General features: G+C 39.8%; 2 protein-coding genes across 3 annotated transcripts in view; both read right to left on the bottom strand.

The window, feature by feature from the left end:
• The window catches only part of dgkza (diacylglycerol kinase, zeta a), a 175,594-nt gene extending 170,463 nt beyond the window's left edge, over window positions 1-5,131 (bottom strand). The window contains exon 1 of one of the 2 annotated variants that reach the window (XM_053616960.1): window positions 4,489-5,131. In XM_053616960.1, coding sequence (XP_053472935.1) covers window positions 4,489-4,799 — 311 coding nt within the window. In that variant the 5' untranslated portion in view covers window positions 4,800-5,131. The remainder of the gene's footprint in view (window positions 1-4,488) is intronic. The other variant, XM_053616961.1, reaches the window with a different exon arrangement.
• An 11,610-nt stretch (window positions 5,132-16,741) lies between these two features.
• Window positions 16,742-25,726, bottom strand: part of creb3l1 (cAMP responsive element binding protein 3-like 1) — a 52,639-nt gene continuing 43,654 nt past the window's right edge. Inside the window, exons 9-12 of the mRNA XM_053616974.1 lie at window positions 23,301-23,400; window positions 21,710-21,866; window positions 20,774-21,005; window positions 16,742-20,000 (exon numbers count right to left, since the gene is read on the bottom strand). Coding sequence (XP_053472949.1) covers window positions 19,964-20,000; window positions 20,774-21,005; window positions 21,710-21,866; window positions 23,301-23,400 — 526 coding nt within the window. The 3' untranslated portion in view covers window positions 16,742-19,963. The remainder of the gene's footprint in view (window positions 20,001-20,773; window positions 21,006-21,709; window positions 21,867-23,300; window positions 23,401-25,726) is intronic.

Genomic DNA, 25,726 nt, shown 5'->3' with positions numbered 1-25,726 from the left:
TAAATCACATATGCAAATGGTGATTTCTACAGTATATGTTATGTAATGGATTGGGGTATCAGAGCCAATACTGGTTAGCTGCATGCATTCCAGTATTATTCATTGATTTTTACTGAAACACTGATCTTATACATGAATATAGACCACATCATGTCTTAAAGGTCTGCTAAGGTTTTACACAACCCTGTAACAAATGCTTAAAGAGTCTCCAAAAGGTATGTCAGTATCAGACCAGTTGTCAGTATCAGGTGACACCCAAAGATCTGGCATTATACCAAATGTGTAGACATATGCATATTTGGTGTTAAAAGATCTGGTCAAATAAATCCTGAATTGGCAGCAGTGTGTGCAACGAGGAAAAAGAAATAGAACACTTCCTTAGATTGCAAGTGGCTGTAAGAAGAATACGTGTACAGAGACGCTAGTGAGGATGTTTGGCTTACGGCTATGTGAGAAAGATGTGGACAACAAACTTGGTTTAAATTTTTAATCCAACCCAAAGCCTCCTCAAGGTTGAACTTAAAGCATGGGCGAGACTTAAAAAAAAGTGCACTTAACATTATCCAAATGTTTGGTACCACGGATGCAATCCAGAAGGGTTGAAAAGCAGCCAAAGCAGACACCAGTTAATGGGCTGTTTGTTCTGAACCAGTTATATTCTGCATTGTGAACATTTCTGATGCTTGACACCATGTCACTCCTCTGGACATTAAACAGAGCCTCAATGAAATTGGGGCAGGGTTAAAGGGAAAGTGATGTTTGTGCTTCTTTTCTCCATAATGCACTGCCAAGCTTTTGGAAAACTCTCCCTGATGCGTGTCCTCATTAGAGATCACGTATGACTCTGCATGACTAACCTAAGCTTTGATATGATCCAGGTAATGAGATCATATTCGGTCAAAACTGTCACTGTTATGGAAATGAAAAGGTCATCTGAATTGTTATCAAACTTTCACTTTAGCAGGAATTTAGCGGTGTCCTTGGAGTAACGTGTTGTTTTGTTGTATGTTTATTCTACCAGCACAGAATATAATAAATCTTTTGACAATTCATTTCCTGAATGTAAGATGTGCACGGTTACACTTGTGGTGACAAAGATATGAGTAGTGAACTACTGGATACTGAACGTAACATCTGGCAACAGCCAGTGGTGACATAGTTCATTTCAAGCCCTGGCTATACACAATATAATATATATTATGCAAACCATATAAATATTTGTTTTCTCTTGTGCATCAGTATACACATATATGCACCTTCAGGTCAAATCTAGTGGTGATGGGGGAGGGATGTGTGCATTATATTTTTTATACATGTATGTATGTGTGTTCAATAATCATAATTTCCAGCTGTTTATACTGTGGCACAGAACACACACTTTTTAGTCAACCCCACCTTTTAAGCACATCGTTGCTCCAGTGTTCTTGCTTACTGCTGAAACCTTCTGATAAAATATCCATCAAGTCAATAAACATACTAAATAGTGCACACTTTTCACAAGCATCTACTGGGTGGTTTTTTTCTAACACCTGTGTTTTTATCACTGTGCCACAAACTAAAGGCGTGATTACAGATCAGGGATAAAGCTTGAACACTGTACACGGGGTTTTCCTTCCCACAGAAAGGCTTAGGCGCAGAACCCAAGTGCTTTTGCGGCGCACCTTAAGCTGAACGAACGTACTGAAAAAAGGCTTTTATTTTCATTAACTCTCCAGCATGTTATTTAGTGAAATGAATACACTTTTGACAGTACAATACGTGTTGCCAGCTTTCGTTCACAAATATGGAAAGGATAACAGTCGAAAAACAACATGAAAGATGAAAATAACTTAAAATTTACTTTAAAATCCTTTCAAACCCCATCAAACACTCGATATATTGTAAGATCACGTGGCTTGTAGTGGTGTTATAAATCCTTTCAAAAATTTATATTTATACATACATGCATACACACACACACACACACATATATACATATATATATACACATATACATATATATATACACACATATACACATATATATATATATATATATATATATATATATATATATATATATATATATATACACACACACACACACACACATATACACATTATATATATATATATATATATATATATATATATATATATATATATATATATATATATATATATATATATATATATATATATATACACATATATACACATATACAGTGAGGGAAAAAAGTATTTGATCCCCTGCTGATTTTGTACGTTTGCCCACTGACAAAGAAATGATCTGTCTATAACTTTAATGGTAGATTTATTTGAACAGTGAGAGACAGAATAACAACAAAAAAATCCAGAAAAACACATGTCAAAAATGTCATAAATTGATTTGCATTTTAATGAGGGAAATAAGTATTTGACCCCCTCTCAATCAGAAAGATTTCTGGCTCCCAGGTGTCTTTTATACAGGTAACGAGCTGAGATTAGGAGCACACTCTTAAAGGGAGTGCTCCTAATATCAGTTTGTTACCTGTATAAAAGACACCTGTCCACAGAAGCAATCAATCAATCAGATTCCAAACTCTCCACCATGGTCAAGACCAAAGAGTTCTCCAAGGATGTCAGGGACAAGATTGTAGACCTACACAAGTCTGGAATGGGCTACAAGACCATTGCCAAGCAGCTTGGTGAGAAGGGGACAACAGTTGGTGCGATTATTCGCAAATGGAAGAAGCACAAAAGAACTGTCAATCTCCCTCGGCCTGGGGCTCCATGCAAGATCTCACCTCGTGGAGTTGCAATGATCATGAGAACAGTGAGGAATCAGCTCAGAACTACACGGGAGGATCTTGTCAATGATCTCAAGGCAGCTGGGACCATAGTCACCAAGAAAACAATTGGTAACACACTACGCCGTGAAGGACTGAAATCCTGCAGCGCGCGCAAGGTCCGCTGCTCAAGAAAGCACATATACATGCCCGTCTGAAGTTTGCCAATGAACATCTGAATGATTCAGAGGACAACTGGGTGAAAGTGTTGAGGTCAGATGAGACCAAAATGGAGCTCTTTGGCATCAACTCAACTCGCCGTGTTTGGAGGAGGAGGAATGCTGCCTATGACCCCTGGAACACCATCCCCACCGTCAAACATGGAGGTGGAAACATTATGCTTTGGGGGTGTTTTTCTGCTAAGGGGACAGGACAACTTCACCGCATCAAAGGGACGATGGACGGGGCCATGTACCGTCAAATCTTGGGTGAAAACCTCCTTCCCTCAGACAGGGCATTGAAAATGAGTCGTGGATGGATATTCCAGCATGACAATGACCCAAAACACACGGCCAAGGCAACAAAGGAGTGGCTCAAGAAGACGCACATTAAGGTCCTGGAGTGACCTAGGCAGTCTCCAGACCTAAATCCCATAGAAAATCTGTGGAGAGAGCTGAAGGTTCGAGTTGCCAAACGTCAGCCTCGAAACCTTAATGATTTGGAGAAGATCTGCAAAGAGGAGTGGGACAAAACCCCTCCTGAGATATGTGCAAACCTGGTGGCCAACTACAAGAAACGTCTGACCTCTGTGATTGCCAACAAGGGTTTTTAAACCAAGTACTAAGTCATGTTTTGCAGAGGGGTCAAATACTTATTTCCCTTATTAAAATGCAAATCAATTTATGACATTTTTGACATGTGTTTTTCTGGATTTTTTTGTTGTTATTCTGTCTCTCACTGTTCAAATAAATCTACCATTAAAGTTATAGACAGATCATTTCTTTGTCAGTGGGCAAACGTACAAAATCAGCAGGGGATCAAATACTTTTTTCCCTCACTGTATATATACACATATACATATATATATACACACATATACACATATATATATATATATATATACACACACACACACACACACATATACACACATATATATATATATATATATATATATATACACACATATATACACATATATATATATATATACACACACATATATACACATATATATATATACACATATATATATATACATATATATATATATATATATATATACACACACACACACACACACACATTTTTTAATAGCAGGGCACTCCATTACTAAAGTGTACATCCAAAATCTAATACTAGATCACTAATGTACTGAGGTGTATGCTGAAATAGTTCACCAGAGGGGGGTGAGGATCATTCCAGGGTCTTGTATAATGTGAGTAGGGGTGTAAAAATGTTTACTCTGATACTGTATATTTACATCCTATTACAATTAGTGCAACACTGTACACCTCAGTAGCATCTGCCAATACTGACAAAGCCATGCTGTTTAGTACTTTATCCCGCAGGCTTCATGCAGCCAACACCTGCCATACTATTTCCTGGGCTACTCGAACACACAGGGATGATGCGTACTATTCTTGTATACTATCTAGCACGTGCTTTTCGAGGCGCTCGTGCCTGACACCTGCACACTGTTTAGTCCGCGAGGACGCAATGTGCTGCCAGTCTCGCTCACCTGTAAGACACCTGTTTGCGGATGGTCAGAGGAAGGAACTCGCTCTCCAGCTGCTTCACCGGAGACGACAGCCCTTCTACCTGCACTCTAGCCGCTTCTGTGCGGCTCTTTAGAGGTGAGTCTTGGGTCAGAAACACGTCTTCTTCCTCGACCACGTCCTCAAGTGCGGGCGCCATCACCACCACTACCGAGTCCGCGGGGCTGCGAGGAGGAGGAGGAGGTGGAGGAGGAGCCGCCGCCGCCGCTGCCGCTGCTGCTGCTGCTGCCGCCCGGGACGAAGCGGCTCGGCTCCAGTCGCTTGCTTCTGCCATACCAACTCTGTCCAGGTGCTTTTAATTAGCGACAGAAAGTAGCACAGTGGAAACTCGAAGCTAAGTGGGAGCTTTCTGACAGCGCGTTTGATTTACTTCGACAGTTCACTGATAGTTCTCCCGGTTTAGACGTCTTCTTCAGTTGAATTTGGCTAATACAAGCCCGCCACGCACGACTTTGCTCCAAGACCCCGCCTACCACGTAATCTCTAGCCAGTCAGCCAATCACCAGCGAGCATCTCTGTTGCCCCGCCCTGTTCTGGCCCAGCTCTCACCTGCCTGCTTACTCAACACGCAAAGCAGTTATACAGTACAGTAAACACCTCAAACAAAACCTGTGGAACCGTCTGGAAAACAACTTAAATGTTAGACTTGTGGCTAATTATACCTCAAAAATAACTTCAGGCTTTTACTTTGCAGTATAGTGTTTAATGTTTGGTATAATATTGTATTGAAATCTGAATATTTTGTTCTGTATTTAAAGGTCAGTTTTTCATTAAGCTTTATTAAGTTGGGTGATTCCATGACTGGGATATGAGGTTCCATCTACAGCACTTAGTAACAGCATGTTTGCCTGTCTGAGCCAATTATACCTACATTTACCTTGACATAACAGTTAATTATTAGTTAATTCCATCCATCCATCCATTTTCTGGATTCTGCTTATCCTGCACAGGGCCGTGGGGAGCCTGGAGTGTATCCCAGGTGCCAGACACCCTGGAAGAGTTGCACATCACAGGGCACAATCACAAACACATTCACACACTACGGACAATTTAGTGATGCCAGTCGGCCTACAGCCCATGTCTTTGGAATAGGGGAGGAAACCCCTGAAGCACGGAGAGAACACGCAAACTCCACACACACAGGGCAGAGGTGGAAATTCAAGTTCCAAATTCCATTTACCATCGCATGCTCAATGTTTTCAGTGACATTATGATATTTTCTTATGAGGTCACTTTGAATGTACGACGCTGCGGCCCAACTTACAGACTAAAAGTAAATGATTCAAGTAAATGCATTTTAGGCAATTCATTAGAAAGTCCTTAATGACTTCATGCCTTTAGCATGGATGCTAGTTAAACATATTTTGTGTACTTGCTAATTCTGTGCGTAAAACAAAAAACTTCAACCCTGTTACTTTCAGCTCGGTTACTCATTTAAGAGCAAAATGCCACCACTGCCAACAAACACACCTTGTAAAAAAAAAAAAAAAAATTAATAAAAAAAGGAGCTTGTTGCCTGAAATGGGTTTCAGACAATTTTTTGAATGCTTAACCCTTATGGACATTTTTGTCTTTTTAATTTTTTTAATCATTTTGTCTGTGTTAATGCAAACAGCATAAATTTAGCAAAAGGTGTGTCTTTTTATTGGAATTTTAATATTTCACCCTCATTGGCTTTCATAAATCTATTTTAAACTAGGTACACAAAATAGGTACACTCAGGACCTTAAGAACAAAAATGTCCCCATTGAAACCCATTCAAAATAAAATATTTAATCCCAGTGACATTTAAGCATAAAATCATGCATTCTGTGTTAATAGGCTTTTATTTTGTTGACAAGGTTTCAAAACATTAAAAAAAAATTCTGAAATGTGTGCTATTTTCTCAGGTTTAGCCTCTGGGAGAAAATACATGCTTTTCCTTTTTTCTGATTCTGCTGTATTATAGAGTGCTGCAGACCGACTGATTAAATTTACATTTACATTTAGAGCGTTTGGCAGACACCCTTACCCAGAGTGACTTACATTTATCTCATTTATACTTCTGAGCAGTTGAGGGTTAAGGGCCTTGCTCAAGGGCCAACAGTGGCAGCTTGGAAGTGCTGGGATTTTAAGACACCACCTTCAGTCTTAACCACTGAGCTACAACTGCCCCTGATGCAGCTATAATTGTGTGGGTGTGTTTATATGGATATCAGAGTTGTGGTTTGTATGTGTGTACTGAAAATAGTTTGAAAGAAAGAAATGATATTTTACTGGAAATCACAAATCCTACCCCATGTATAAAAGTCAAAAAAGGTTCCTGAGCTTTGAAGATTTTTGCATTATGTCCAGACCCTGGCGTTTAAAGGGTTAAAATTTTGAAAATGAATGATTGTTTGATAATTATGATCAGAACTGATGCTGGTAAAAAAATCGAAGTCAGTGAAAGGTGAAAAAAATATTAATATATAATATTTCTGTGACAGTTTTTGGACATGGACATTTTTGTCCTCTATGGACCTATGTGTAACTTTTTTTTAAATTTATGCACAAGGGTTAAATACATGTTTTCTTTGATCTGTTGTTGAAAATGAAAATGTTTGGCCATTGTATTGAAAGCTCGGTGTTTCAGTATTGCACTGAAAGCTAGGTATTGTTATGGTACTGTTTTACTGCAGTCTTGGTATTTCTCTAATGTACTGATATCTCAGTATTGCAGTGTTGTATGGGAAGCTCAGATTTTTTACTGTTGTATGAAAAAGGAAGTACTTAAGTATTATATTAAAAACTTGAGTAAAATACTATACACCTGGATACTGCATCATATCTCCAGCCGTTTTTTGGTTGTGTTCTGCAAGCCTGCACATGACATTGTGTGGCAATGATCTGTAGCAGGGCAACTGACGGCGGAACAGAGTGAATATCAGATAGTACAGAGAACAAGTTTTGCCAGCTGTGTGACAGTGAGTATATGTCTGTAGCTTTAACATACTGTACCACGGCTTATTATAATGAGAATATGAGGAGTCCTGTTCGAAACTATTTTTGTTTGCTGCATTGAAAGATGCATTTTGTATGTCATTAAGTAGTTGTTTGTCAGTGTTGTTCATGAGTATACTGTAACCTTATCTGTAAAATGCTAATATGTTCTTTCACTTTCACTTCATCACCTGGGTTTATTCTAGTCACGGGAAGTTGACTTACTATCTTTAAACAGCGTGTACCTTCTTCTTGTAAACCATTACAGGTGGACGAAGGTGTCTGATGTAAGAAAAAAAGTGAAACTTGAAAATATGCAGTGCAGATCTGTTCTATCTTTTATGACCCTAGAAAGATAGATCATTGATCGATCTCTTGAGTGCCTGAAGCGTCTGACTCAGAGGTCTTGGATTTCACACATGCTCTGACCTAGCTTATACAACTAGGCACATCAATACCGCAACACACACACGCCAATACATCAACACATCCAGTAGGCTGAAATAGCTTTCAGTAATGCAGCATTTTGGGAGTATCAAAATGCTGACATGACTGACTTTGTTTAAATGGAGTGAGTATGAATGCGTGTATGCTGGAAAGCCAATATAGGCACAATCTGTCTTTAACTATTATTATTATTATTATTATTATTATTATTATTATTATTATAGTTAGTTATAAAGATGCAAATATAGAGACTAAGAGTAACCACTTTGCTGATATTGAGGCACAGGGTGGCTTAGTGGTTAGCAACTTCAGGGTTGGGGGTTCAATTCTCGCCTCTGCCCTGTGTGCACAGAGTTTGCATTTTCTCCCTGTGCTTCAGGGGTTTCCTCCGGTTACTGCGGTTTCCTCCCCCAGTCCAGAAACATGCATTATAGGCATCCATAAATTGTTCATTGTGTGTGAATGGGCATGTGAGTGTGTGTGCCAACCCTGCGATGGCACCATCCAGGGTGTCCCCCTCCAAATTCCCTGGGATAGGCTCCAGGCACCCCGCAATCCTAAGCGGCTAAGCGGGTTCATATTCAGAGCCCTGGTGTAGCCATGTGTGCCAGGGTTTGCTTGTGCTCCCATTACTGTCTACTGCATGTATGTTTATTTTAATATGTGAATCTTCTCCAGGACTAGGTTTGGGCTTCAGTAAAACTAATTTGTTCTGCACCTTACTATGTGCTTCGTAATGCAACTCTTTGAGCCAGCCCCTTTAAGTTTTTGTTGGATAAATGTTTACACTTAAAATATACACTTTATATATATATATATATATATATATATATATATATATATATATATATATATATATATATATATATATAGTGTGTGTGTGTGTGTGTGTGTGTATATATGTGTATATATATATATATATATATATATATGTGTGTGTGTGTGTGTGTGTGTGTATATATATATATATATATATATATATATATATATATATATATATATATATATATATATATATATATATATATATATACATACATACATACATACATATACAAAAAGACAAAAGTTTTAGGCCCATGCAAAGTAATGCTGCAGAGCAAAGATGCCTTCAAAATAAGGAAATGAAATGTTTCTACATCTAAAAACAAAATACCGTAAAGAGCAGTAAACAGTAGTAAATGAAATAAAGTCAATATTTGGTGTGATAAAAAAATAGAGATAAAAGTAGTAGTCTTCGGTACAACGTGTGCAGTTTTATAAGGAAATGATCTGTAAGTTTATGGAGCATCTTGCAGAAACAGACACGGTTCTTCTGGAGACTTTGACTTTCACACTTTATTTTTATTTTTGCAGCAAATCCCAGCAGCCTTCATTGTGTTCTTTTGGTCTGAAAAGTGTCTCTTATGTAATACGCTGTCTTCTTTAATGACATACAAACATTTTTCTGTAATATTTAATTTTGTGCTAGAAAACTAAAGTTTTCTAATGATAATGTAGAAGTCATCAAATCTAAAATCTATAACAAAGTTTGTACTAACAAAAGGGTGTGTGTATGTATGTGTATATATATATATATATATATATATATATATATATATATATATATATATATATATATATATGAATGGACAGGAATTTTCTCAAGATTTGTCTTCTCGACATAATGATGCTAAGGTAAGTGCAGTCTCTGCAGTGTTTGACAATAATGACAATAATATTAATGCAGGAATGCTCAGTGGCTTTGTCTGGATTTGACATTTGTTCAAATATATTCTAAAACAAATACATTGCAATGTTTAATGTTTTTTTAATTAGTCAAAAAGTACACCTATGGTTTACTGAACAGCTCCAGGATCCCGGATTTCGACCCTGAGTTCTGGTTAGTGTGTGAATGTGTGTGCATGGTGCCCATCCCAGGTGTATTCCTGCCTCACACCCAGTGTTCCCGGCATAGTCTCCAGATCCAATGTGACCCAGATAAGGATAAAGCAGTTACTGAATGTGTGTAAGTAAGTAAATTTAAGTGATCGCTAGGCAAAGAGCAGTTTGTTGAAAAAAAAAACCCCCAAATATATTTAAACTGGCAAGGAGCCTTTTGGGAGGTCAAACATTCAACTCTTACTGGTGAGCTGACTGATTCACTAGAAACAGACTTGTAATCAAGCTTCAGTTGGGGCACACCATTCAGCTCAGCTATGCTAGTCATTCAGAGACTCAAATATTGTTCCTCCACTGGCTAACATAGTTAGCATAATAATTCTGAAAGAAATATCACTTGACTGATTAGGCAGGTTTATGATTAACTGCACATATTCATGGTTGGAAGACTTTTTTATTATCATTATTATCTTTCTCAGACAATTGTTTTTCTCGGGGTAGTCATTTTCACACCCTAGCTCCTCTCTGATTGCACCTGATTGCAGATGTGGGAACAGATGCCCACAATTGGGGTCAACATGGAGAAAGGAAAGTGAGTGTTCAGATAATTCAGCAATGTGATGCAAATATTCAGCAGTGTGTGTTGTTCTCCCTGTGTTTCCCCCACATGTCTAAAATTGTCATTGTTTGCTATAAGGTTAATAAGATTGTACTGAAGTCTAACAAAGTAACTGAGTGTTCTAAGAAGTTACCACGACAATGACTATAAATCAGTTTACTTATCTCCAGTTATGACCATTGTTCAACATGAACTGTTAAATGTTAGTTCATATATTTCATTCTCTGTCTGTCTGTCTCTCTCTCTCTCTCTCTGTCTGGTGCATGCTGGGAGTTTGTGAGCGAGAGTGGCATGTGAGCGCAAATTAACTTTTTTCTATCTTTATATATATATATATATATATTTTTCTTTCTTTACAATTTGGAACTTTAGAGCACGATCACTGGGTGAGCGTGTGATAGTATTAGCAAGGAAGCGGTGTTATTAGTTGTCTTTTTTGCTGCGGGGAGTTGTTGATCTCGTGGCGGAGTGTAGGGATGGCGGCTCACCTGAGCAGTGGAGCCCGGCCTCTCTCACTCCGTCACGGGGTGCGGTGTGAGGTGAGCTCCGAGGTCCCGGTGGAGCAGGTGCTAATGGCGGTAGGGGAGTTTATTAGATGCGAAAACATTGTGGCGGCATCGAGAATGAACAAGGCCGTGGTGGTGTTCGTGAAGGAGAGGGAACTCGTGCACCAGCTGACTGAAAACGGAATAAAGGTAAAGGTATAGTGGAGAGCTTTATTCCGTCACTCTGCTGGGGGCTACAACAATTAAAGTTACGGTTTCGAATATTCCGCCGTTCATCCCTAATGAGGATATCGAGCGGGAGCTGACTCGCTTCGGTAAAATAGTGAGCAGTGTGAGAATGGTTCCGTTAAACTGTAAAAACCCCGCGCTGAAGCACGTCACCTCTTTCAGGCGCACAGTGCTCATGTTTCTGAATGAACCCACGCTAGACATTTCATTCAGAGCATGGCATGAGGGAAAATCATACATGCTGTACGCCAACACTGGGAGCATGAGGTGCTTCGAATGCGGGGACATTGGGCACAAAAAGTTTGCGTGTCCACATAAAAAACAAGACAGAGAGGAAGCCGGGCCGAGCGGAGTCAGGGTGGAGAAGCAGGTTAATGTGAGCAGTGTAGAGCAGTCAGAGACTGCTGGAGGACAGGACACTGACCAAACCACTGCGGGGGGTAATGTACCTGATGGAACTGAGCAAACAAGGGAGGAACTAAAAGATGGGTCAGATGAGCCCCTCTCCTGGAGGGAGAGGCCCAGAAGTAGAAAGAACTCAGGAATCTATAGTACAGGTACATACACGGAGCAGAGTGGGGGGGTCGAGACAGCACCGGGGGTGCAGCAGTGGAGGGGGGGGGTCAGTTATTATGAGGGGTGTAGTAGTGGGGGGGCAGACAGCATGGGGGGTGTAGTAGTGGGGGGGGGGGCAGACAGCATGGGGGGTGCAGCAGGGGAGGGGGGGGTCAGACAGCACCGGGGGTGCAGCAGGGGAGGGGGGGTCAGACAGCACCGGGGGTGCAGCAGTGGAGGGGGGGTCAGTTAGTATGAGGGGTGTAGTAGTGGAGGGGGGGGCAGACAGCATGGGGGGTGCAGCAGTGGAGGGGGGGTCAGACAGAAAATGGGGTACAGCAGTGGGGGGGTCAGATAGCATGGGGGGTGTGGAAGGGGAGGGGGGGTCATAAAACATGGATATAGCAGACAGTAGGGAGAAGTCAGTAAGTCTTCAGGCAGAGCAGGAGAAGAAAGTGGAAGAGGAGGAATTCCAGGATGACAACCTTTCCGATATCTCAGACATTAGTGGGTTGCAGTTGGGGGGAGATCAACAGCTCTATTCAGTAACTGAAATTGTTGGATATCTGGATGACATATTTGGCAGACCGGTTGAGGTCAAGGAATTGTTTCCGGATATTGAAAAATTTATTGCTTCAGCAGTAAAGTTACAACGTACAGCAAGTTACGAGGAGCTAGACCAAAGGAAGAGATACCGTTTAAAAAGTCATCTAGCTAGATTACGGAAATCTTCGGCCAAAAGAAAGAAAAAATGAAGGCGTTACACTGGGTGTTTTCCTTTTTCTGCACTACTGTCTTTACTGTCTTTGCTGTTTTCTCTTTTTTCTCTTTAATCCCTCCTTAAACATCAATGGTGGTAGGGATAGGGAAAAAAAGAGCAGCAGTTGAAGAACTGATAAAACAAAAAAACATGGATATAATTTTTTTACAAGCGACTCATAGTAACCGGGAAAATGAGATAGAGTGGGCAATGTGGTGGGAAGGGAAAATTTTCCAGAGCCATGGAACAAATGTCAGTGCTGGGGTAGCAATACTTTTTAACAGAACAATAGGGGAAACCAACACACGCATAACAGAACTGGAGCAGGGTAGGGTTTTAATGGTGCAGGCGGAAATAAAGGGAAGAGAGTGCGTTTTTATAAATGTTTATGCCCCTAACAACGGCAGTGAGAGAGCACAACTTTTCAACAAACTAAAAAATGCAATACAACAAAGTGGAAGGAACCCCCTAGTAATATTGGGAGGGGATTGGAACTGCACCACAGATTTTACCCTAGACAGGATTGGGGAGGAACCACACCCACAGTCTGCTAAGGCACTTGAGGGGCTTATCAGACAGTGTGGCTTGGTTGATGTGTGGAGGGAGAGAAACCAGGGAATCAAACAATACACTTGGGTCAAAATTACTAACAAGAAGATCACTGCAGCAAGACTGGACAGGTTTTACGCCACCAGAACAAACGGAAATAAATTCTATAAAGCAGACATGAGCCCCTCTGGTCTTTCAGATCACCATTTAATTACTGTAGACCTATTGATGTCTGTCACTAAAAAGTATAAATCATATTGGCATTTCAACACAAAACTGCTTCAGGACGAGGGTTTCTGCGGAAATTTTAAGGTTTTTTGGGGTGAGTGGAAAAAAACAAAAGAAGATTTTAACTGCTTGGTCTCCTGGTGGGAGGTGGGAAAAACACAAATTAAAGTATTTTGTCAGAATTACACAGCACACTCAGTAGAGACAGTAAAATGCGGGAATTTGGGGAAGTATGGGCAGTCGGGGAGGTTTTATGCTCTGTAGGTGCAGGAGTTTTAAGTTTTAACTTTAAAAAAAAAAAGAGTGGGATGTGAAATAGTTTTATTTTTTACCTCGTTTTTTTGTCATTTTTATTTTTTTTATTTTTTACTTTTTTCTACACTTTTATTATTTATTTATTTATTTATGGAATTTTTTTCATTATCTACTATATCTCTCAAAAATTTGGAGGAATCTAAATGACTAAATAAAAGGACAATTTAAAAGTCTCTCTCTCACTCTCACTCACTCACTCACTCTCTCTCTCACTCTCACTCACTCACACTCTCTCTCACTCTCTCTCTCGCTCTCTCTCACTCTCTCTCTCTCTCTCACTCACTCACTCACTCTCTCTCTCGCTCTCTCTCACTCTCTCTCTCTCTCACTCTCACACACACAAATGGTATGAGGAACTATGAGTGTTTAGTGTGGGAGGAAGAGAGGCAGCTGTAGTCTCGTCCTTTGTTTCTTTTCTCCACCTCTCAGTGGAATATTTTTATCTATTGTGAGTGTGTGGAGGCAGTGTGTACCAGTGCAGGTCTCTTTCCCTTACACTGCTCTATTTAATAATCACCATCTGGAATCAACAATATTGATTACATTTCCGGATAATCTGATGAACTTGTGGGGGTTGGTAGAGCGAGAGAGAGAGAGAGAGAGAGAGAGGCAATGGGGAGTTTTAAGGACATTTCCCAGTACTCAGGGTTCACTTAAGTGAATCGTTCAGTCATGTTAAATTATATACATGTATGGCTGTGTGATTTCATATATGGTAAAACTTTTGTCTCATCTTTAGAAGGACTATTTACAATTATAGTTTATTTTAAATAAAGCTATTCGTTATAGAAATAGTTCTATTTATAATTATATGCCCTGACACCCATAGCACAGACTATAGAGCTGATTTGAAATTGAATCAGTTCTTTCTTATTATCTGATTTGGATGATCATGATCTGTCAATATCATATGGAACCTATATGTCAGTAAAGGAAGCAATAATATTCATAATTCCTTAGACATATTTTGAGACATCATGTAAGATATATTATATATCTAATACACATGACCTGTTATGAAATGCCCTTAAAAGCATGAAAGTAATTGCATGATGCAACTGATTGTAGCAATTATACAAAACAATAAACCTGTAAAAATACAGAAATACAGATAATTTCATCTTTTATTGTTTTCTGTTGGACAAAATACAGAGAGGGGATTTTCTGGTAGACACAAATGTTCTATGAAGAGATAACTGACCTACTGGATATTTATTTTAAATTCATTTGAAATGTACCCTTAGTGATAAGACGATGAATCACATCAAGCTTAAGAACATAACAGGAAAAAAAAAGTAATTTTTAGTCATTTGCCCACAGACTGCAGGGGAAAACGATCAATTCTGCTCTATTTTTAGATCCATGAACCGTCCAGCAGCCTCATGTAGGAATTCCCGTATGTTCAGTGTTGTGTAAGAGGCTTAACCTTTTAATAAGTCGAGTCTATCATGCAGCATGCATGTAGTCCATCTGTTGTTGGAATGAGTGAAGTCCTGCTTTATGGCTGCTGTGTGTGTGTGTGTGTGTGTGTGTGTCTATCTTTTATTTCCTCTAAGTCACACACGTCATCACTGGGAAGAAACAGCAGCATTAAATACATCAGCAGGAATTGGGTTGAGGCAGATGGGTTACAACAGCAGAGGAACACATCAGGTTCCACTCCTAGCAGCCAAGAACAGGAATGTGAAGTTACACAGCGGAGACTGGATTGGCAGATAGGATCTTTTTTTTTTTTTTTTCTTCAATTGTCATCTGCTCAGTTTCACAACAGTTATAAAAAGCAGTTATTTAGGTTTCCATAGCCTTCCTGTCAGTTTGAACCAGTCTGGCCAGTCTTCTCCTCTGACCTTTCCTTTCAACAAGGTGTTCCACCCCCTTTCATTTTTTGTTCTTCTTTGAGTATTTCAGGAGTTTCTGAAATACTCAAACCAGCAACCATGCCACAGTCAGAGTCACTGAGATCGCATTTCCCCCATTCTAATGTTTGGTGTGAACATTAACTGAAGTTCATGCTTGACCTGTATCTGCAGGATTTTATGCATTGTGCTACTGCCACATGAATGGAAGATTGGATAACTGACAGCGCAGGTGTACAAGTGTTCCTAATAAAGTGGTCAGTGAGTGCATATCATATATCATGTATGTTCCAATGCCAGCCCCTAAATTTTAAATTCCATTGATTAATGACCTCTTTTGATTGATCAAAGCTTTTATAAAATGTTCTCATTTGATATTAGTCAATGTTACCTGGTGGTTTAGCAGCTAAGGATCCTGTACTGTCACCGCCACAGCCTGGGTTCGATTTCCATGCAGGGAACCAACCCAGCCACTAGGGGTTGCACTATCAGTGCCTGTACCAGTCCTGGATAAAATTGGAGGGTTGCGCCAGGAAGGGCATCCAGTTTAAAACCTGTGCCAAATCAAATATGTGGACGAATGATTTGCTGTTTTTCACCTCCGTCCTGTGTGCGAGAAGCTTGCATGTTCTCCCTGTACTTTGGGGATTTCCTCTGGGTACTCCGGTTTCCTCCCCCGGTCCAAAAACATGTGCTGTAGGCTGATTGCCATCTCTAAATTGTCCACAGGGTGTGAATGGGTGCGTGCATGCGTGTGTGTGTGTGTGTGTGTGTAATTGTGCCCTGCGATGGATTAGCTCCCCATCCAGGGTGTCCCCTGCCTTGTGTCCCGTGTCACCTGGGATAGGCTCCAGGCTCCCCGCGACCCTGTGTAGGATAAACGGTACAGAAAATGGATGGATGGATGGGATGGATAACATGCGGTGACCCCTAACAGGAGCAGCTGATGGAGGAACAACAACAACATTTAATATTAGACAATGTTCTATTGATTTGGTCTGTGTTCAGCTGTGGGGCAGCTCACTCACTGCCCTTTTTAGCTCCATATAGTTATTATCACACCTAGTGGTCAAAAATGGCAATTGCAAAAAGCACAAGTAAAGGCTCTTTGGGGCAGGCATGGACACTGTGCCATACACACAGTGGACAGGGCAGTTAATAACAGGGCTGGGGTAGTTATCTGCAGATAATTGCAGTTAAAAACAAATAAACTTCCTCAAACAACGGCAAAGTGTAAGTGCAGACAGTGTGTCTATGATGTACAGAGCCATTTCTATTGTAAGCTCTATCACAAAGTTTGGGAGAGGGGAAGGGGGATTGTGGAGTGGACAGTGTCCATCCATCAATAATGGTGACCTTGTTTCCCACACAAAGGATGAGAAAAAGAAGAAAATATGTCTCCCTTTTCCAATACCTGAATGGTTTGGGCTAGTTTCAGGTCTTTCGTGTGGTTTTTGAGGTGTAATTGGGCTGGAACCTCTGCTGAAACCTAGCAGCCCTGGTTAAGGATATTAGCTCATGGGAAACGCACCTGTTCTATTGAACACAGTCGAACAAAAGTACATCTAAAACCGCTGAGATGGAGCTGCTAGACTGTATGCTAGATGGCTCTAAGATTTCAACTCTCATCTGCCTATTACAGCATTACTCCACAATTGCACAGTACTAGATAGAAGCCTAAAGCATACATCAAGTGTAGTAGCCTCACAACTTAAATCTGTTAATGTTATTAATGTTGCCCTGCCTCACCATAATCTATGTGCTACTTTGTAACAGCAACAGAAAAATGACAAAAAACAGATGTAATGTGTGACTACTTTGACATTATAAATTTGACACCATCATGTGACACCACAAAGTGGCATTGTGATATTAATCCGTAGAGCTATTTAATATTGTTTTATGTTCAAACGGTATTCTTTAAGGGTTCTTAGCCTGAAAAAAGGGTGTTTGGACCCCTAGGATACCTACGGGTTCTACTTGTAACCTCCGCCAACCTGCATTTTCAGTTCAGTGTCTTAAAATCAGGAAGTGAGTAACCTCGTGCTGAGTGACTGTAAAGACCACACTGACCCCTAGTGATCGAACGGTAATCCTACACTGTGATTAACAAACCGTCAGCTGTTTCAGGCACTGCAGTGCTGTAGTGTTTGGTTATGGGTGTATAATAATAGCAGTGGAATCCATCCTGCATTTATATACGTATTTTATAACCAGGAATAAATAACACAAGGAGACCGAGGATTGCTTCTGCAAATTTTTGTATTTTGCTTCATTCTAACTCTACTTTGGTATAATATAGACAGTAGACAGTAACATACAGAAGTTTGAAGCACAGAGAGAGAAACATGCAGCAAGAAAGCGAAACAGCGCCACAGTTCAGCATCAGGTCCATAAGCCCCACCCAGGCGCGTAGTGAATACCAAAGCGCATCAGAAATATAAAAATACATCCTCCATATTTACAGATAGAATTGACCATCAATGTCATATGTACAAAAAGGCAACAAAAAGGATGAGGACACAGGCGGTACCAACAATAATTACACTGAGATCTAGGTTTTTAAAGCATTTCCTCCTCCACGTATTTTAGACACGAAGCCTAGCTCGAGTTATGGAAGTCCAAGGCAACTCTATTAACTCTGAACCAAGCTCTAGAGAAGTGTTGATCCAGACTTTAACCCCGACGGACGAATTTATTTACGGAGACCCAAAGTTGCATTGACGCTGTCAAAAGTATACTGTACACGTTGATATTTTCCAACAATTCGACGAGACGAATCTAATGATAGAACAACTATTCGATAAACTATAGGGTAGAAAACACAAGAAAATCACCTCCTGGACAGCAGCTTGATGTGGTTCATCATTACCAAATACAAAGCCATTTAAAGTGTTACAATCTGGGGAGATTGTGAGTTGCACTATAGATTGGTGGCATTACATGTGACTTTTTTGTTTTGTTTTACAAGAATAATCAGATCATATGGATGATGGCTATAATGTACATGATGTAAGAATGATGGCACATATAATCACACCATTAGAAATAACTGAAATGAGTTTTACATGATGCACTGTACATTTGAAATGTGTATGAATGCCTTCACTTCCACGGTATCCAGGTTCTCATGTGTATAATGTAAAGGTATGTGTACGTATCTGCGTAGTAAAAATGTATTTAAAAACAAAACAAAAAATAAAAACAATATTCTGCATGAAAGAAAGGAGATTTCTAACTATGATGGCATTACTGCTGATTGTCCTGGTTCCAACCACCCTATATACAAAACTTTCTTTTCTTTATACAGAATAAAGATAACACAAAAACTGTTTAACAGTTATGACAAAAAAAAAGATCATGTAAATTTTACATCATCCATAGCAATTATTTAAAAAAAAAAAAAAAAAAGAACAAAAACTTTTCACTTTTCTTTTTTTTTGTGCATAAAATAAATATGCTCTTTTTGGAATGCTGACAATACTAGAATATATTATGGATACTTTAAATTCAGTACAAATGCATCTAGATTTTCAAATTTAAAATAGTACAAAAAAAAGAAAATAAAAATAAAAAATACCTTTATTAATTCGTATTAAGCTAAAAGAATCTAAGAGAGAAGACTGGAGGTTAAGAAAATAGTACATCTTAAATATGACTACATGGAAAAAAGAACTTGAAGGCACTTAAATCAATTAGTTTTCCTAGTGCAAAACAAGTGCAGTCCAGCTTTAACTCAACGCATCAACCGATCTTGTGTCGTAGTGATTAAAAAAAAGAAGAATACACTGCTTTTAATTAAAGTATGAGCTTAAGTTTGTGCCAGAAGTATTAGACATGACGTGATTCATGTACGTAGACATGGAAATATTCCATTTCAAAATCACAATGTAGATGTTAAAACAAATCAACGTAATCACATTTCTGTTTCGAATCAGGCTTTATGAGTGGGAGATGTTGAGAAGATCTGAAAACGTCCGTCAGTCGACTGGGAATTGGAACGAAATTCTCTGAGCCTTAGCCACCCCAGTCAAGGAAGCGCTGCCCGTCGTAAAACACTGCCGAACAAGCTGGACCAAGATCTTGTCGTTCTGTTTAACACTTTTGGCACATAAAATGAACTCTGTTATGAAAGTGAAAAAGAAATGAATGCTCAGAACACCAGGCACCTGTTTTTCCACCAGTAGTGGAATGTTGTTGTTTTTTTGTTTTTTTTTTTGGGAAGGGAACAGAGAGGAAAAGAAATCTTAGGAACAGGAATACTAATTTGGTGTGATTTTAGGGAGAAGAGCGGCTTCCTCGCTCGCTCCGTCACTCGTTCACTCCGGATCGTTTTTCTGTTGTCTCTTCTCTGTCTTCTTTTTGCACGTTGGTGTGTCCAGGCTGTGTGTCTGAGAGCGGTGTACGATGTCCTGGTTTTGTAGAGCGAAAGAGTGGTAACACTAGGGAGCGCCACTGGGAGTAGGGCCTGGATGATGTGGGGTCGAAGGTCAGCGGAGGCCTGCGTGATGTAGGCAGCTCCGCTCAGAGGGGTTAGAAATATTCAGCACCTCCATCAGGATCATGCTGTCTAAAATAAATAAATAAATAAAGGAAGATGGATATCAGATATTTATATAATTTTTTTGAAACTTGGATCCTTCTCTCTTGGATCTATGCACATGTTGAGATCATATTGAGGTTGATACAGTGTTTTAAAAATGGCCAGAAAGATGATTTTCGCCCCTGTCACATCAACCCAACACTTATGTGAGGGACATGAAGGTTTGATGAGGATGAAAATGATGTAAAATAATCATTCTATGCATTTACGAAAGCTGTTCCGAAATATGTTAGTCAGACCAAATTTGACATCATCTTTGGTCCAAATGAAACCACGATTCATGTTGTGAGCCATTAGCAAAACAAGCACACTATTCACTTAACACAGTTCCCATTAAGCATTGCTATAGCGGTTGGATAGAGGCCCGTTGGGTCAGATTGCTTTCTCACCACAAGCGAACCGCTCCGCACCATCTGAACGAGGCTTTCTCGACCTGACTGTTTTGCTGCGGGTTTAAAATATCTAAACGAACCACGGGAGAAAACGCACCAGGTTCCAAAACAAATGCTCCAAACAAGCCATGTGTGAAAACGGCCTTAACGCTGAGTAATTACTGATGAAATCGAATAATAGTCGCGGAAATCTTTCATTCTTTTTTTATTCAGTATTGGATGGGTTTTGTTTACATTTACAGTGTGCAAGCTGACTTTTTGTAGTAGCTGAGTGAGTCAAATAAATAAGAATATACGTGTATATTTATTAACATAATGTGTGTGTGTGTGTGTGTGTGTTTTGCTCACCGTGTATGGTAGTGTTGTTCTCGGTGGAGGAGGGGGGTGCCACTGCTGTTCTTGTTGGACTGTGTTGGGTTCAGGTACGTACTGATGTGAGCGTGAGTCTGCTTGTGGGTCTCTTTCAGGTCCTGTGTGTATTGGTGTGGCTCCCCCTCCCCCCTCTTTACACTCAGCACGCCCCTGTGGCTGTTCTCCAGCGGGGAACCCTCCTCATAGAAGAGCAGGCTGCGGGAGCGGACTGCAAACACACACACACACACACACACACACACTCACAATATAAAGTACAGTTTTTGCGAGCTATACCACAACAACAACAACAAAAGCAATACTGTAGTGTTAGTGTTGTTGGTGTTGTTAGACAAACAGTCTTCAAAAAACATTGTTGCATGATTTATGCTGACATATTATGTATTAATGCATTGTTGTGTGTGTGTGTGTGTGTGTGTGTGATAAGAACTACAATGCACTGACTCAGGTCTGATCTGATCTTCAGTTACTATGGCAACACAGCCAGCCTTCCTCAAAATGGAGGAGACATTTGAATAGCGGAGAGATGATGTTCAGAAGCAATTGTGTAAGTGTGCAGGTGTGAGTGTGTGTGTGTGTGTGAGTGTGTGATGAGAGAGAAGGCTGGTGGGGGTTATGGGATGATATCTCAGAATGAGACATCCAATAGAGACACAACAACAGAGAGACAGAGGGACACATATACGGGCAGAGAGAGGTAAAGTGCACGCGAGAGAGATAGAGAGACAGAGAAACAGAGAGAGACAAAGACAGACAGACAGACAGACAGACACAGACAGACAGAGACAAATAGTCTGTAGTCTGTTAGAGAGTCGAAGGTGTTGTATGTAATGTGGTGTGAGATGAGAGTGAGAAGCACTGCATTAATCTAACATTAATACACAGTAATCTAACATCCTGAGGGACACGTACCCTGGCTGGTGGTGTAGAGGTGAGTCGCGGGAAGCGGGCCGGACTTCACCGTGTGTGATGGTGAGGATGAGGAGGAGGAGGAAGGAGAGTAGAGTGAGAGTTCAGGCAGGCAGGGAGCCAGCGAGCCCAAAACCAGCACAAAACACAGCGCCACCACCTGGCCGAGAGGAGGAACCACACACACGGTGAGAGCGCCGCTCCGCCGCAACCAGCTAATCTAGAGTCAGTGTGACACTCACTCACTCAAGCACACTCTCTCTGTTTACACCATTTTAATAGGCATTTTACTGTCTTTTTTTTTCCTTTTTAGATTTATACACATTTTCCTCCCAATTCAGGCCACGACACTTACAGCGCATCTTTTTATCCTGCTGCTCAATAACATCACAGGACGTCTGAATACGCTCAGAGGAGAGTGCTATCTTCTCTGTTCCATATCACTAATGAACATGATTGGCTAGTGTCACTCCAGTCAAAAGAGAGGACACAGAGCAGCGCCAATTACAGTACGCTCTCTAGGACTTCAGGCCACAAACATCTGTGGCATCATCATAATGTGTGTAGTGTAATGAAGTGAAAATAACATGACCCTAGATCAGCTCATGTCTTTACAGTACTGTACACACACCACAATGCACTAGCACACTAATTACACGGATCAGCTATGAGTTAGGGTCTCTATGCTTGTTAGGTTTTTACTTTTTATTTTTCTAAAATACTAACCATATAATTTATACAGTGTTAACATTCAAGAGTAATAGAACTGTAAGAGATTAATAACTATATGAATTAGGGTGTAAAAGATTAATTACAGGCCTTATGCTTGCAGTGGAGTAATTATAATTATACTCTGTGTGTGTGTGTGTGTGTGTGTGAGAGAGAGAGAGAGAGAACTAGGATTTGTCTCATTGTGTTTTATGCAAATTTTTAAATTGGGGGAAGAAAAAAACTAATAAATTAATAGATAGATAGATAGATAGACAGACAGACAGATGGATAGACAGACAGATAGACCTACTGACAGACAGACAGACAGATAGATAGACAGATAGATAGATAGATGGATAGACAGACACCCAGATTGACCAACCGACAGACCGACAGACAGATAGACTGACAGACAGATAGATAGATAGATTGATAGACAGACAGATAGATAGATAGACAGATAGATAGATAGATGGATAGACAGACAGATAGACCGACCGACAGACAGATAGATAGATAGATAGATAGATGGATAGACAGACAGATAGACCGACTGACAGACAGATAGATAGATAGATAGATAGATAGATAGATAGATAGATGGATAGACAGACAGATAGATAGATAGATGGATAGACAGACAGATAGACCGACAGACAGACAGATAGATAGAGAGATAGAGATCAAGGTAAAACATGCAATAAAGGGTGAATAATTGTTATAACTGATGACAGTGGGTGTGTTCCTGTTTCTCTGCAACAGTTTGCTTGGTGTTTATTAATACTTCCTCAGGTTAGTCCAGTATACACACTTTTTGCTTCCCACTTTATAAAAACACACCTAAAATCTTCAAAAGAGTGAAAAAGTATCTGCGAGAGCATACCATGAGACAGGTCCCGGTCTGTGTGGACGCCATCTTACAGGATCGAGGCACTTTGCCACTGACTAGAGCCTGAAGCTTCTGTAACTGCTGCAGCAAAGACCTGCAGAAAGAAAAAGCAGGATTTTAAGACCCTTCTACTGCGTGTCTGTGAGTGTCCATCTGTCTTTAATAAAGTTAGGCATCCATTCATCCTACTTTCATTCCATTATCGTAGGAGCTGTTGGAAACACACAGTAATTCATCTAGTAATGATGGAACGTAAGACACCGTCTCTGTCTTCCAAAACACATATTTCTGAGGACAGCTCTGTAAGAGTACATTACCTAATCCATTCTCTTTATCTTCATTTTACTTCCCCCTCTACCAGTCCATTTACAGATACAGAGTCCATCCCTGCGTCACAATGCGCATGCTATCCATACTAAATTGTAGTTGAATGTTGAAATGAGTTTCCTGAACATACCCGGATGGTCTACTGTTTCCGGCTGATTTTTCTGAAGGGCGGATCCGTGAACACTTTGTCAGTTAATATTGCCCACAACTCCTTGTGCGAGGGAGGAGGAGCTTTGTGACGGTTTGCTTTGCGAATAGAGTGCAGCAAAAAGCAAAAAATATTTTTGTCGGCCAACCCGGAAGTTAGCATCACCCTGGAGTTTTATCCACTGGCTTTTGCATTATTGCAGAAAATAAACTCTGTGACCAACACGTTTATGATTCTTACACGTTTTGTTCATTAAGATAATCTTCTTAAGATAATAATTCATAAACTTTTATGAATTGATGAATTGATGCCTATAAGTTATATAGTTATAGGCTATAAACAAACTACACCACGGTCACATGACTTCACCATCACTGCCACGAAGCTTTACAGCACAACAATTTGAGAAAAAAACAACAACACTACAATTGACAAATACTATACATCGATAAAGCTACAAGTGGGAAAGTTTGAGTTGGAATAGTTTGCAGGAGCGTGAGTATAAACACAACGAGGCTGTAGTAGATGAGTTTTCCTGTTCGGCGAAATGGCGTTTAATATCCCAACAACCTCTGCAGTCCCGTTTATCCACTTGTTAGCCACTGCCTTTTTCAAGATGTGTAAAAGATTAACAAAATCACGTATAGGGTATTACTGGAGTATTTTATGTCGTAGAATAAAACGTGAAAATATCTTTTGCTTGTGTTCACCACAGACATTATTTCAGGTATTTAACAAAAAAAACAGCCATTCAAAAAACCCCACTGACTTCGGGACGATGGGACCAGAAGTGCAAGCATGCTAACCCATTTCCGTTTGTTTAGTACTCATTTTTACATCACTCCATTCAAGCACACATTTTACAGAGGTGTAAATGAAATGTGGAACAAAATAAGTCAAGGGACTGATGAATGAAACTGTATAGTATATAGAAGAATGAAGAAAAGCTGAAATGTAACGAGGAGTTTGTTTACGGTGACAGCGTTCTCTTCCGTTACATGATGTGTTGTACGTACATCCCTGTACTTGCATACTCTTTTACTACACACTCAAAAGTATGTAGTTTATCTTCACAAAAAAAGAGACTACATACACAAGAGAACATAGTATAAGTAGGTGAATTGGGACGCAGGTAAAAGTCATTTTCACAAGAGTGGACATGATGTCTGTGTAGACAGCAATACAGCGCGCTCTGGTGTACAAGCACCACAAGCACAAGTAAAGAGGAACGCTATGTGAGATTCCTTGCTAAGTGAGAGGTGTGACTCAAGTGTTCAAAAATCAATCAAACTAAAATGAACTTCTATAAAACACCATCTTTCCTTCTCTCGTTTTCTTCCAAATTAACTGAGGTTATGAGATTTCTTTCTTTTTTCATCATAGGGAGGTTTTCCTTACAGTTCGAGCTCATTAGGACTCTAGACTGTGGCTAAAGACTATAGTCTAGGAATAACACTGAGCTGGAAAAGAATTTGTGTCTGTTTCCATTTAAACTCCATCACTCTCTCAGTCTCTCAGTAAAACCCTGAAACCCACTGTGTCTTCTCTCAAAACAAGTTCAACAGCCAAGACATATTCTTCTGTGTGTGTGTGTGTTTGTGTGTGTGTGTGTGTGTGTGTGTGTGTGTGTGTTGTGGTGGGGTTGTAGTGGGGTTTTGTTTTTGCTGTTCTAAGTCTAACTAATGACCTGTTACATAAAATATCTCTAATTTGTTTGTTTTGGCCATAAAATACACACTTTATCCGAATCAGATGTTTTATAAGACCTGTATTTGGACAGCGAAGTATCTGAGAATTCAATTCTCATCTGCCAATATAAAACATAAATATTTATCCTAATCATTATTATTATTTTTTAGTGTGTGAAAATTTATTCTTTTATATACTTCGGAATTTATTCAATCATTTATTAATCCCGTACAGCGCAAATAGCTATACTTTTGTT

The sequence above is a fragment of the Ictalurus furcatus genome, chromosome 27 (assembly GCF_023375685.1).
Source record: "Ictalurus furcatus strain D&B chromosome 27, Billie_1.0, whole genome shotgun sequence".
Lineage (NCBI taxonomy): Eukaryota > Metazoa > Chordata > Actinopteri > Siluriformes > Ictaluridae > Ictalurus > Ictalurus furcatus.
Note: the sequence above shows the minus strand (reverse complement) of the source record. Positions and strands in the feature narration are given on the sequence as shown.